This window comes from Vulpes vulpes, chromosome 3 (assembly GCF_048418805.1).
Source record: "Vulpes vulpes isolate BD-2025 chromosome 3, VulVul3, whole genome shotgun sequence".
NCBI lineage: Eukaryota > Metazoa > Chordata > Mammalia > Carnivora > Canidae > Vulpes > Vulpes vulpes.
This window is the reverse complement of record NC_132782.1, coordinates 8,251,686-8,265,894: the sequence shown is the minus strand read 5'-3', so window position 1 is coordinate 8,265,894 and position 14,209 is coordinate 8,251,686. Positions and strand designations below refer to the sequence as shown.

At 46.2% G+C, this 14,209-nt stretch overlaps 1 protein-coding gene across 2 annotated transcripts in view; it reads left to right on the top strand.

Moving 5' to 3' along the window:
* Nucleotides 1–9,881, top strand: part of DPP4 (dipeptidyl peptidase 4) — a 79,951-nt gene extending 70,070 nt beyond the window's left edge. For both annotated transcript variants that reach the window (XM_072751743.1, XM_072751744.1), the window contains 3 exons: nucleotides 6,820–6,892; nucleotides 7,155–7,228; nucleotides 8,754–9,881. In XM_072751743.1, the coding sequence (XP_072607844.1) occupies nucleotides 6,820–6,892; nucleotides 7,155–7,228; nucleotides 8,754–8,855 (249 nt within the window). In that variant the 3' untranslated portion in view covers nucleotides 8,856–9,881. The remainder of the gene's footprint in view (nucleotides 1–6,819; nucleotides 6,893–7,154; nucleotides 7,229–8,753) is intronic.
* Nucleotides 9,882–14,209: the final 4,328 nt, after the last annotated feature.

Here is a 14,209-nt window from a genome sequence, read left to right as displayed (position 1 = left end):
CTGGAATTTTCTTGTCTGTAACCTGACCAGGAGGCTCACACTTGAAAACCATCCCTCCTGCAGTATGCCATGCATGCTGAGCTGCCGAGGGGCTTTTCAAATATCCCAAGTACTAAAACTCCCGAAACCGAGATGTACTGTCCAGAACCCTCACCCTGACTCTAGAACCTGGTGGATGTTAAGTCAAAAGTTCATTCTTAAAATCCCATTCTGAAAAGTCTTTGAATCTAGAGGCACAGGGTCAAGCCCAAACCCTGACACCTAGGGAAGTCCATGGCACCTACCCTACTTCCCTCCATGAACATCAGCCAACAGCCAACAGGGTCTTTCCTCTTCAGCCAGCCTTCCTCCCTTAGGATGATTAGTTTCAACCTACCCTTTCATCCCACATCTTTTCCCAGACTTCCCTATGGGCTCCTCGTTCCCACAGGGATCCCCTCCTCCCCATCTCCACTGGCCCTGAGGCGGCCATGTTCCTCTCTCCCCTTAGGTGTTCACTGCATGAGGTAGTCATGTAAATAGAAGTCACTTCCCACTGCCAATGGCAACACACGCACACTGGGTGCATAAAGTCACTCTTTCACTTCACTGCACAGATGGCACCCGAGGACTGTTTAATCCTTCCACGCCAGGAGTCGAGTTTTCTTGGCACAAAATTCAGTGCTGGCAATGGACACATTAAAACTGCCAGTACCAGGGAGCTAAAGGTTCCCAATGTGTTACTCGGAGGAATGATTTGGGCGGGCGAGAGTTAAGGTGTGTGGGGAAGGGGAGGCAACGCTGCTGAATTGTTTCCACCCTGGTAAGTGCTTCCTCAGAGTGTGGAGAGCTGAATCTAAGTGCCTATATTTGGTGCACAGCAGGCTTTAGAATAAAGCTGCCCTCCTTTGTTTTTTAAATAAGCCTGTGCTTTTGTCTCTGGCAAGAATACATTCAAAGATTCTATTTTTCCTGCGAGGCCCCAGCTGCCCCTCTGGACCCCATCTTTTACTTTTCTTTCCCAGGTTGTTTTTATTTCTCTCTCTCTCCTTCTCTCTCTCTCTCTCTCTCTCCCTCCCTCACTCCCTCCCTCCTCCCACCCTTTTGGAAAAGACAAAGAAGACAATTCCTTAGAGGCTCTCAGTACCCTGTGCCTGTCTGTGGGTCAGAAGGGAAGAGTTTGAAAATGATTCCCATTTTGTCTGGGCCCGCTGCCTCCCTGCAGTGCACCCAGGGCCGGAAGGACCAAAGCCCAAAGCTTCTCAGAAGGAAGGCCCTGATCTTTGTTTACACTTGCAGTGCAGGAATCATCAATAGAGTGGCCAGGATTGTAGCCTCTCTAAGAGAAGAGACAATTTTTAATTAAAAAAGAGAGAGAGAGGATTCATTATTAGGTCACCGATGACCCAGATTTGGAAGAATTTGGAGAAAGCCACATCACCAAGAGAAGCACATTTTGTGAAATAAAGGTCCTACTTGTGATTTAGGAAAGGAAATCTGAGAACATATGCATAAATGGAACAGGTAGGGATGCCACGTGTAGTTGTGCAGCTCCCGCAGTGCTGAGGGCCAGTCTCTGCTTCATTCACTGAGACACGAACCTCTGGGGCTGCATCCAGCCAGGACTGCCTTTTCCTACTTGTACAGAGCTGCTGTGTAGATTAGCAGGCCCTGGACTAAGGCTCAGACCCACAGCAGTGCCATGAGCAGTGCCCCCCCGCCCCCAGGGCCTGGAGCTAATCCCCCACCTAGTGCCAAGGGGCAAGGCCCTGTAGCCCTGGGGAAACATCTCTGCGGTGAGTCTTGGTCCCCAGCAGACCACAATGGTGACAGATTTGAGCAAAAAGCACCAGCTGGGCAGTAAGAAAACCCTCACCCCCACTGGCAAAGAGCAAGCACTGCCAGGGCCCGAGGAGCGTGTCGCTCACCAGCATAACAAGTGGCCCTTCACATGCTCCATCAGAGGCCTCGCAGTCAAACCTATTTAAAAACTCAACATCTGGCCAACTTTCACTCACTCAGAAACGGTGCCTGATGTTCTAATTGCCCAGAAGTTTCTTACCTTGTTGGTGAGCAAAAGCAGACCCACAAAATGATCAAAGAGAAATGAAAGAGAGCAGGTAGGAAGAGTGAACCCGGGTATGACAGGTGCCCCCGAGTGCAGAAAGGACAGTGGTGTCCAAGCTGTGACAAGCCCCCGGAGGTTTGTCCTCCAGAGCATGTGGGGCCGGGAAGGGAAGTGGCCAGGAAGTTAGGGTTTCACATCCCCCCTCAACTCCTCTCAACTGATGGGGGGGCGGGGAGGGGGTCCAGCTTTCTTTATTCCATTCATTTTTTTTTCTTCACTTATTCATGAAGCGCTTGCTTCTATGGGCAGACACTATTCTGGGGTTCCTGTCTCCCTCAGTTCCCTGAGATGAGTGCTCTAGTTATCTTCATTTTATTGACGCTGAAACTGAGGCACAACCATGTTACATAACATGTAGATGCTGAGGGGTGGGGAAGGGAGGGCCCTTCTGCAGGCCAACAAAGAGGGATTTAGGAGCCCAAGAGGGAGAGCGGAGACGCTCTCTGTGGGTTACGGAGGGACAGGGGGCAGCAGCACAGCCCCACGGGAGTAGCAGGTACAGCTGGTTTTCCGGGGATTTGTGAAGCAGGTTGGATGAACCGATGGATATCATGGAAGCAGGGCGTGGGAAGAGCAGGCCAAATGGTGGCCTCTACGTCAGGCCACAGCCTGCGGCGGGAAGGGATCCATGAATACGCAGAGCAGCAGAAGATCAAGGGCAGGAGAGATGGGGCCCAAGTCCTGAGCCTGGTTGCCAAGAGAAGAGGGCAGCCTGGAACACACAGAAGGGACTGATTTAACTTGTAGAGGAGATTTATTTTGCATTTTGCTCAAAATTTGATAGGCTTTTGGCAAGTGTACGAAACAGTCATAGATTTGGCAGTCTTCTGCTAGCAGATTTGAAATGTTCAATCCTTAAGAACTGCTGCATCGTTAGGTTATGCAAAACAGGGTGCAATTTTGTAAATATGCCATCTTGTACTGATTTGACATTTGTTCTATTATCCCAGAATATGCCAAAGGGAGAGAGACCTTCAGATTTAAGCCAAACCTTAACTTGTTTGTTGAGTGCTGATAAAATGTTGACTGCTGTGTGATCTTTAAAGAAGCCAGTGTTGCTTGGTGAGGACTGAGGTAGAGCCCCCTGTCGGGTTGATGGGTTCTCTTTCCTTGGCATCTCACCGATACAGTTGTTTGATAGATGTAAACAAGTAAAACATCCGATATAGTGGGTGGAAATTATTTTTTTCTCAGAAATTCTCTGTGGCCTCTGTTTTCTGTGGCATTAGCGGTGCTTCCCAGAATAGCATTACTTAATGCTAGCTAGTTAGCAGGATTTGGTTGCAAGCGGGAGGATGCACAGAGGAAGTGGGTACAGCCATCCTACCGCACTGCCGTGCGGGGTTGTCCATCAGACCAGTGGCCGTTTGCTCTTCCTACGAGAGTCTGGAAACGGTGATGGGTTGTTGGCTGGGACGCGAAGGGACACTAGGCCGTAACGTTAAGGGGAGCGGGCTTCGGAGTTAGACCTGTGCTCAAATTTGGCTTCCACCACGAGCCAGCCGTGTGCGCTTGGAGAGGTTAAGTAAGCTCTCGGAACCTCAGTCTCCTCATCTGGATAATGGGAAGAATCAAGCCTCCCCCCCCCCCACAGGGTTAGTGAAGGGATTAAATGGGACACCTGCGCCTGCCTTGAGGTAGGCTTCCCCAAAGGCAACCGATCATCCTCAGGATGCCACTTGTCCTTGTGGCTCCTCGATGGCACAAGCGTGGCCTAAAAACGCTTAGAACTTCTGTTCCTCACAGTGCCCCACCGCTCTCATCAGCTCTCTCTTTATTTCAAAAATACAAAGATTTATTTGCTGGAAGGTAACTGAGGAACCAGCGTGATCCAACAAGCAGCTACAGATGGTTCTTCTTAGGGCTTGAGGGAAAAGCTCCTCACAGAGATGCTGTGGAATCGGCACTGCCACTGGACCAATCCTTCCCACTTCGTTTTGCCAGACTGTTGCTGACAGCGGGGCTCTCCGGAAGTTTCTAGCCTCGGGAGAGTGCCAACTGCACCACCATTGCATCCTTGCCCATTTATCACTCTGAGCTTCCTTTTTAGTAGCTGGTGATAGACTATTCGGCTTCTAACTTAGTCATCCATTTCCTTTTCTATTTCTGTTTCCATCGATAGGCAAATGGGGATTATCCTATTTTAGTGGGTTAAAATAGCACGATGGCATTATTGCCGATTATTAGCCACACCTGCAGTGACGGCGGGCTCTGTTGCCCTGGCGTGGGCCGTGGCCGTCCGCGGGCTGGAGCGGGCCGCGCGCTGGGCCGCCGAGGGTCCCTCTTCCCTGAGAAGCCCGGATTCTGGGGTCCGGTAGGGCACGATCGCGGTGCCAGGGGCAAGGTGCCACCGCCGCGTCTGGGGGGGGGGGGGCGGGCGGGGAGCCCTGCTCTCTGCTGCCAGAGAGCCTGAGAGGGGCTGGGTGCTCTGGCTGCCCGTGCACCTGCCCACCTCGCGGGGAGGCCCCTCTGGATGCTTCTCCGGGGAGCAGGGCGATGTGTGCATGGAACCGGCACACCTAGCTCACCGTTGCAGGGGAAGCTTTTGTTTTATTTTTTCTCTTGCTGCATTAAAGTATTTGTCTTTCTTTCTTTGTAGTGTAATATTGTTAATGTAAAACAATTTGCATCATGACACTTTTATCACAGTTTTCGTCTTTTTCTCAGTATGTTGCATTTCTCACCATGTCTAGTTCATCACAGCTACAGTGTGTACATCACAACATTTATCTTAGGCTCAGGGTTTTACTTGTTTATAAAAATTGTCTTCTTTCAGCCTGTATTCACTCCATTTAAGAAAAAAAAAAGGCAGCCAGAAACTGTTTTGGTCCAAACTCCAGTAGTTATCACATTCCTTGCTAACTGTCCTGCGTATTTATATGTCTCCTAACTATTACTCTATGTTTCAATGACATTTCTCAGTTTTATGGCTCGTGGAGGTTGTAGGAGCAGCTTTGGCGGTGCAGGCTGCCAAGCCAGGAGGGCCGGTGGGGCTCTCGGAGGTGAGGCGAGGGCCCGCGCCGTGTGGCCGGGTCCCCGCGGGCAGGCTGCGGGGAGCTGCGGGGAGCTGCGGGGAGCTGCGGGCTGGCAGAGCGCGAGGCTGGGCGCGGCCCGAGCAAGCACCGGGGCAGGTGTGCGCCGGCCCGGCCTGCACGACGGCTGGGGGGGGGGGCGGGGGGAGCGCCCGGGGCGCCCGGGAGCGCCGGGGCCTGGGGGCGGGCGGGCGGCGGCGAGCCCCGGCCTCTGGCGGCGCGGCTGGGAATCGGCTCTGCAGCCCCGGCCCCAGCGGGGTTGGCTCCCGCCGCCTCCGCGGGGAGCACGGCCGCCCCGGACGCCGCCGCTGGGGCTCCGCTGCCCGCCCCCCCCGCCCCCCGGCGCCTCGGCCGCCCCCAGGCCCGCCCCCGGAGCCGCTTGGGACTGCAGCGGCCTCGGTGCAGACGGCGTCCCGTGCGGATGCCGCCCCGCGCGAGCCCCTCCTCCTCGTGGCGGGGGCCCCGCGGGGGAGCCGGGGGAGCAGGACTGGGCAGGGTCGCACCGGGCAGCGCCCTCCCGACGCCCCCACTGCGCAGAAGCCGAGCCTGGGGAGCAGCCTGCCCCCGGGGGTGGCACCCAGACCCCTTCAACCGGGGGGGGGGGGGGGGGGGAGGCCGTCGGGGCACAGGGAGCCCGCGTTCCCCCAAGGGCGCCTGCAAATGCAAGCCGTGGCTCTCAGAAAGTTGACTTTGATTCACCAAGATGCTGGAGGACTTGCTGGAGGACTTGCAAAGGCACCGGAGAACCGCTGGCCCTTCCTCGGCCCAACACGCAGGGAGACCACAGCCGTGGACCCCGCCCCCCCCCAGAGGCACCCCGAGCCTCCTCCGAACTTTGCACACATCCCCGAATCCAGACCCGATGACCAGCTCCGTGCCCTCGAAGGCTTTCTCATCCTGAGCCCCCCCCACCTCCCCATGCCAGGTGTGCGCCTCAAGGGGGCGGGTCTTCAGAGAGCTTACCTCCCCATTTCTGGCCCTATTTCTCTGGCCCACTAGGCAATGGCTTGATCCAGTGGCAGGATTTTCCCTAATACAGAACGAGGCAGACGACAACAACCCACCGATTTCCTAAGGCCACACTTGATCTTTGTCACCCCTTTCCCCTCCCATATGTCACATTTGCCTAGGTTTGGAACATCTGTTCCCAAAGAGGTAGTACTTCCTTCTCACTCATTGCCTAGCAATGTGGACCAAAGTTCATATGACATATTGCAGAGTGTGTTTAGTTGCAAATGCTATGTACAGGCTCTTTGAAATGTAGCATGTATGGCACCATGTGACACACGGTTGCCATGGCAATACACTTTTTGGCTGAACTACAGCACAAGCCCATGAACATACATTGCTAATAGGAGACTCTGCCCTGCGCTAATGCACAGGCCACAGCCAGCCCGGGATCTGGGGCTCGGGGCCCGCGCGCAGCCCCGGTGGCAGGTGCCCCCTGCCTGCGTGTGCGAGGAAGATGTGGCGTCCCCCCTTTCCAGTCCCGTCTCCCAGGCTCGGGGCATGCTGTGCATTCTGCTGTGCATGGAGACAGCATTTGCTTAAATATCGGTTTGCTATATTTTGTATCAAAGGGGGCCCCAGCTGAAAACATTTTATTTTGTAAACTGAAGTGAAAAATCAGTTTATGGCAGATCTTTTTTTGAATAATGACATTCTTTTTCCCAATTCCAGAATTCAACAGTCATGAGCAGAGCTGAAAATTTTAAACAAGTTGAGTACCTCCTTATTCATGGAACAGCAGATGGTGAGTTTCAGTTAATTAGACTTTTTAGTATCACAGACAGGTTTGCAATTTCACTACTGACAAAACAAAAGCATGAGGGGCAAGACTGTTACATTTACTTCAATAAAACAGTGTTGCTTTCCACAACTCACTTGTCTTGGGCTAAATGGGATGCTAAGTCCTAGAACTTCAAATAGTCCCTTTCTTCCCGTGCCTTTCCCACCCTTCCTATCAGAAAAGGAGCGGCTATTAGTTACTTTACGTTTCCTTTCTCTCCTTGCAGACAACGTTCACTTTCAGCAGTCGGCCCAGATCTCCAAAGCCCTGGTGGACGCTGGAGTGGATTTCCAAGCAATGGTACAGCAAACCGTGGTGCAAAAGGAGGGAGCTTGCCGGTGGGGCCTTGGTTTCCCCTGGCGGGGCTCCTTCTCCTCCAGCAGGCCCAGGAGATAGGGACAGGATTCCAAGGGGTTTTGTTTTTGCAACGAGGAGTCAGAAGTGGTACCTTTAAGCCACAGACAGACTCATGTTCAAAACTCTTGGAGACTCGGGGGTTGAGAAGCACAACGTATCCTGGGAGTGTCAAAACAGTGCTCTCCTATCCATGTGGCTGCTCAGGCTCTCCCTGTTTGGATTCGGAAGTAATCACTTACTCAGTAAACGTGCGGCAGAGTAATTCTAACGTGAAACCAGCATGATAGGAGCTCAGCTCCAATATGAAAATAAACCCGTTTCTGGCTAGTATGTATCACTAGCCAGTCTAACAACAGCGGGACGGGACGTTAATAAGCGGCCTGCTTCGGGTTTTGCAAGTGCAACACGATCTTTTGTTGAACGACCACAGGCAATGAACAATTAGGTTTGTTTTATATGAGAGTTGGAAATGGCTCAGAGCTGTTATTGCCCATATAGTGGGCTGTTTGTAGGCATTAAATCAAATTCATCTTCTACATTAGACCTTTTCAGATCAAGAAGAAAATAAGAGGCTTTATGTGTAGGTATGACATATATACACGCGTATGTTTGTATACTTGCATGTGTATGCATGTGCGTTGCACTAAATATTTTTGTGCAAAATACTTTCTTGCCGTATTAGCTAGGAAACCTACTTTTCTTCACTCTCTACACACACACACACACACACACACACAAAACCTTGCTCTGTGATCAGTTCACATGGTGCCCATTATATCAGAATGGGACAGTTAGTCGATACCAAAGAAACCTGGCATATGCCTTTTGGGGTCAGATTCTTATGAGAGGTTGAAGTTTCTTTTTCTACCACTCAAAGAAATGACATGATACTTTAGGCAATTTCTAAGAGTTTATTTAAGTCTCTGCAATTTATGTTTGCCAAGTAGTGACTTCTCACTTGTTTAATATGGGATGCGTTGACACATTTTTGCCTCAGGTCATCAACACTTTCATAAATGTCAGACGTACAGATAGAAAATTCTAGTGAAAAACCAACGTGTTTGCAAAATAGCGCATTTGACTTTTGACCTCATGTTAAACATATATGTGAAAGGCTGAAATAGATTTTTCTAGTACTTTGGTAACATATATTAGGAAAAAGTGCTTTTAAAAAACTCATTTAATGTAGTTTCTCTTATTGCAGTGTAGGAGAAATCTGGCACTTGATAACACTTAATTAAAACTAGCGTGCTTTAATGGCATAAACATTCTCTCCTCTGCATAATGTAGTTCTAAGTGTCCTCTGATTCAAGTCTGAAAATGGATTTGGATAGTTTAATTAGAATATATATACCCTTAAAACAATTTTTTTGACTCTGTGTATGGCTCGTGAGAGCCTATTTGATTTTTTTTTTTTTAAGAGTAGGATAACTGACATCCTAATGCTGACCTTTCTCTTTCTCTGCAGTGGTATACAGATGAAGACCATGGGATTGCCAGCAGCACAGCACACCAACATATATATACCCACATGAGCCACTTCATAAAACAATGCTTCTCTTTACCTTAGCACCTCAAAACAGTATGTCAGACCTTATTAAAAGCCATTTTTTGTTCTCACTGTCTCAAAACTGAACTGTTAAGATGATGATCTAAAAAAAAAAAAAAAAGTACACTCAAATCAAGAAATTCAAGGTTATGTCTGTTCCTGGATTTACATCTGTAACCCTGAGTAGGGACTTCTGTGTTCGCAACAGATTATTACCTTCCTGAAGTCTGAATTTTTCTGTCTGGGTTTGTTTATTATTTAAAATCATTTCCACATCAGTTGCTGAAACAACAAATATGAATTATCTTTATGGAAGCTTTGCATAGGTTCCCTGAGAAGCATTTTATTTTTGTCTAACTGGACTAGTCCAAGATCTCATCCTCTTCTTTAAAGGGATGGCAAGGTGTGGGCAGTGAGGTCACTGGGGCAGGGGTAAGGAGAGAAAGGTGGAGGAAAGAAGCTAGTAGGCATGTCCGAGCACGATGACCCGACCAGGCTACTGTCAGCAACTCTTGGAGAAGAGCTGTTCACAGCCAGACTGGCACGGTTTTCTGAGAAAGACTATTCAAACAGTCTCAGGAAATCATATATGCAAAGCACTGACTTCTGAGTAAAACCACAGCAGTTGAATAGACTCCAAAGAAATGAGAGGGAATCTGCCAACAATACAAGTCCCCCAGGTGCCAGTTATGGCTATAGGTGCTACAAAAACACAGCAAGGGGGAGGGGGAAGCATTGTAAATGTGCCTTAAAAAATACTGATGTTTCCTAGTGAAAGAGGCAGCTTGGAACTGAGATGTGAACACATCAGCTTGCCCTGTTAAAAGATGAAAATATTTGTATCACAAATTCTAACTTGAAGGAGTCCTTGCATCAATTTTTCTTAGTTCATTTCTTTGAGCATCTTAATTAAAAGAATATTTTAAATTCCTTGGGCTTGCTTTTAAAAATCGAAAATAAACTACAAAGTTACATATTGTTATTCCCATACTACATACTGTGGAATTTCTCCTGGTCATTTAATAAATGTTCCTTCATTTTTTCAGAGGTAATGCGTTTTTTTGTCTTGAATGAGACCTAAACCACATTGGCATATGGACACGCTTATCCAGAAAGGCTCTTGTTTATTTTGCTTGTTATCCCAGACTGCCTTGTAAACATGGAGAGAGTTCAGTTTTTGTAAAAAAAAAAAAAAAAAAAAAAAATAGATACATAAAAATGTGTTAAATTAAGCAGTTCGTAGGGCTTTTATGTAATACGTATACAATTTGCTACCACACACATATATAGCTTTTGAAAAACCCAAGTAACTTTTATTTCTTTATGTAATATATAATTTATTATTTTATTCCAGGAAGCTATGATGAGGCTCATGTTATAAGAACAAATAACATCAATAATATCATCTCAGTTAAGAAAAAAAGTTGTGTTTGACTATTTTTGGCTGACATATCTATATTAATGAAAGCATAGATTTCAGATGTTGAATTTAGTGATAAGTGAGGAAACATGATTTTTTTTTGTTCAATTGTTTGCAACATGGCCTCATTTTTTTAAATTGGTTTTATGAACTCAAACTTAGCTTCAGACCATTTGTTAGAAAAAGTTATCTAAGAGTAATAAGCTCCAGCACAAAAATCTAAAAATAGAAGAAATGGGAAAAAAATCTATCAATTCAACATAAGACTAGTGAGTCACACATGGGAATGGACAGAGGGTTGTGAAATTCAGCTTCAGTTGTACTTTGGGAGCGTGCCATTGAGTAGCTTCACCCGACGTCCCAAATCCGACTCATCCATTAGAACCATACATCGACCTTCAAACCTGGAGGGCTCTTGTCATAATTCTATTTCTTAATAGAGTTCAATCGTCTTGAGTAACTGGACCAATCTTTGCAGAGTTCTATATCCAGAAACAGTAGTCATAGATCATGTGGACACATCCTGGACTGAATTAATAGTCGTAAGAGCAAATTTAATAGAAATTCTTCTTTTATCGTAATTGAAACCAGACATTGGGGCAGCCCCGATGGCCCAGCGGTTTGGCTCCACCTTCAGCCCAGGGCGTGATGCTGGAGACCTGGGATCAAGTCCCACGTCAGGCTCCCTGCATGGAGCCTGCTTCTCCCTCTGCCTGTGTCTCTGCCCACCCCCCTCTCTCTGTGTGTGTCTGTCTTGAATAAATAAATAAAATCTTAAAAAAAAAGAAACTAGACATTGTACAATATCAGATGCCATACAGATATTAAGACCATTTGGCAATATCAGACGTTAAACAATATCAGATACTACACAATACCAGATATTTTACAGATATCAGTAAGCCCACTCTACGATAAGAGATATTGTACAATATCAGATACTGCACGATTATTAAGACCATCGTATATAATATCTGATATTGTATAACTATTGTACAATAGTTTTGATAAAACTATTCCATTCATTGTTCCTTTAGTTTCTGAACATGTTATTCTCTCTGGAGCCCAGAGGTAGAAAAAAAGTCCTAGCACATATTTTTCACATAATGAGGGTTACAAATGGAAATAATGTGATTGAAGTTATATTTCATTCAACCCTCACAGGACAAGTTTTTCTCTCCAGTAAGGTTTTTAAATTGGCTGATTGGAAAAGGTAAAGAAGTTGACAACTTAGAGATAAACTTAATCTGAGTCTAAGCTGGAAACACGCAGGGACTAATCATAGCACTAAGAGGTGCAGACTGGCCTGCCATTGAGAGTTGCAGCCTCAGCAGGCACACGGACTCTCAGCAGACACCACCTGATGGAGCGCGCCAGCACCCGGGGGGCACACACACCAAGGGAAGGAGCGGGGTTCACATCTCTTCTATGGATACAAAGTTGAAGTTTTGCTCAAGATTTTTAGAAAATCACTTGAAAAATTATTTTTAGACCTTTTTTTATTGGAAGTCTTGCTAAAAATGATTATATACCTCCATGTTTTCTTAACTAGAAGTCGCAGAACATAATTCAGTGCATCCTTAATGACTCAAAGCCACCAACATAAAGATTAATTATCACACTAGGCTGTGTGTCATTCTGGGTATTTTGCTTTTTTTTTTTTTTCCTTTAACATTACATTCATCTGTTTGACAGCACAAGCAAGGGGAATGGCAGGGAGAGGGAGAAGCAGCGCCCCCAACCCCACCCCGAGCAGGGAGGCAAACGTAGGACTTGATCCTAGGACCCCCTGAGATCATGACCTGAGCTGAAGGCAGAGGCTTAGCCAACTGAGCCACCCAGGTGCTGGGTATTTTCTTTCTTAATTCACAGGTGGTCACTGAAGCTACCGGTTGTACTATTTGTAGCATTTGCTGCTTTTGTTCTAAGCTGACGTGAGAATTCCAATTTATAAAACTACTAGATTTGTACAATATTTAAGATTCAGTAAGTTCTAACTGAAAAACATACCAAAACACAAGGATGGCTTTTTTCATAATGTAAGAGAATTTTGGTCTGCCAACTTTGTGACAGTTCTTTCAGCAGTGTCCAAGAACCTTTTTACATACATCCTGAATGATCTGGAGCGTGTCTCCAGGATGTCTAAGGGATCTAGGTGATTGAGAATGAAAGATGAATGTGAATAACAAAGCATAACATCACTGCCCATCAGAAAAGCCCAGAGCATGGTATTATTAATAAGACCAATGTCATGCTCAGTAGAAACTTCTCTTTCTGCATGTTACCCTCTGTGACAATATTAACAAACTTGAGAATTTGAATTAATAAAAAGGTCATTTCCTTACTGCTAAAGCGAGAGGGATATCTTTTCTGGTGTTACAGACTTTAAATTTCAACCAACTCAATTAATGTTTTTATTCTTCACAATCTTTCATCTGAACAATTCGCCCCAAGTTTGTCAGATTATTTACAACACATATTTGATGAGAAGAGTGACCCACCAAATAACCAAAACCCTGATGATTTCATGAAGCTTCTTCCATCCAAAGTCATGATACTTGTGACTCATAAGCAGAATATTTCACTGGCTATGTCTGATGTCCAATGTTGATCACAGAAACATGAGTCACAAAGTAACATGCTCGGAAGAAATATCACTCAACCTGATTCTGGTTGCGTGACCCAGAATGAGTACCCTGCCAGGGGAAGCAGGTCACACCTCGCCTCCTGTTGGAGATTCAGTGCGCTGCAGCCTAGATAAGGTGCACGTGGGTTAGAACCTCAGCATCGCCACTCACGGTGAGAAACATTTTAAAGAACATTGCTGAGCCTCTTTGAGCCCCAGTTTCTTATTTTGAAAAAAGTACAAAAACACCTACTTCACCGAATTGTGTCATCGCTGTGAAGATTTGTGTATCTACTCTGCCGGCATTATATCCATGCCCTGCACCTTCCTCCCTCCCTCCACCTCCCGCATTCACAGCTATTTAGCTTTTTATCCTGGTTTGATGACTCCACTGATGACTCTATAGCTTACACAGGTCCCCACCTTAGGTGCCCCTGTCTACCTACAGGGGCTGAGCCCATGAAGGTGCTCAATAAGCATTTGCTTTTGCTTCCATACTGCATTTGTTTCCATCTTTAATCCTTCTTAATAACCTGAGAAGCAGCATCTTGTATATTTTACTTAGGGTTCTGTCCACAGCCTTTCCCAGCTGGATAAAGAGCCAGTCCCAGACCTAGACTCTAGAGAGTTATAAAGAAGGGATAAAACTCTATTCTTATCTTTAAGAAGCTTATAAATAAATGGAAGAAGTCACATGGCAGAAATCTATAACTATACACATCAGAAGGCGAGAGTACCTAGACATAAAGCTAAGTCTGTGATAAGAACGATGGGATGAGTGGAGTGAAAAGGTGGATGGGGAAAGGTGGTTTCTGGATCCATATGAGCTGCCATTGGCTGAATTTTGTACTACACTTAGATTTCTTTAATAGTCTCAAGATTACTGTTGATAACCATGCTTTTGGAACTTTTTTTTTTCAAATACAACCCAAAACATCATATATATACGTATATACCTATATATATGATATTTATCTCCAGATACAGATCTTATTCTATATGAAATAATTTATAATAAAGCTGTTGTGTCTGGAGTTACTTAAGTACCTAAGGTTTAAGCCTATTTGGTTTCAATCATAATAAAAGTTTATAGACCACTCACAGAGAGTTTGGTTTGAGCCTCAGAGTCGTCCTGGGTGCAGGATCCCTAAGGAAATAATCCCACGTTTTTTCTCCACTATATTCTCTACTGTGCTGCTAGACTAATCTTTCCAAAAATTCATGCCTTTCCATTGCTCAAAACTTTTAATGGATAAAGTTCGAATATCCTACTATAGAATTTAACATCATTTATAATGTGGTCTACTTGTAGTTCTACCTTTTCTTACA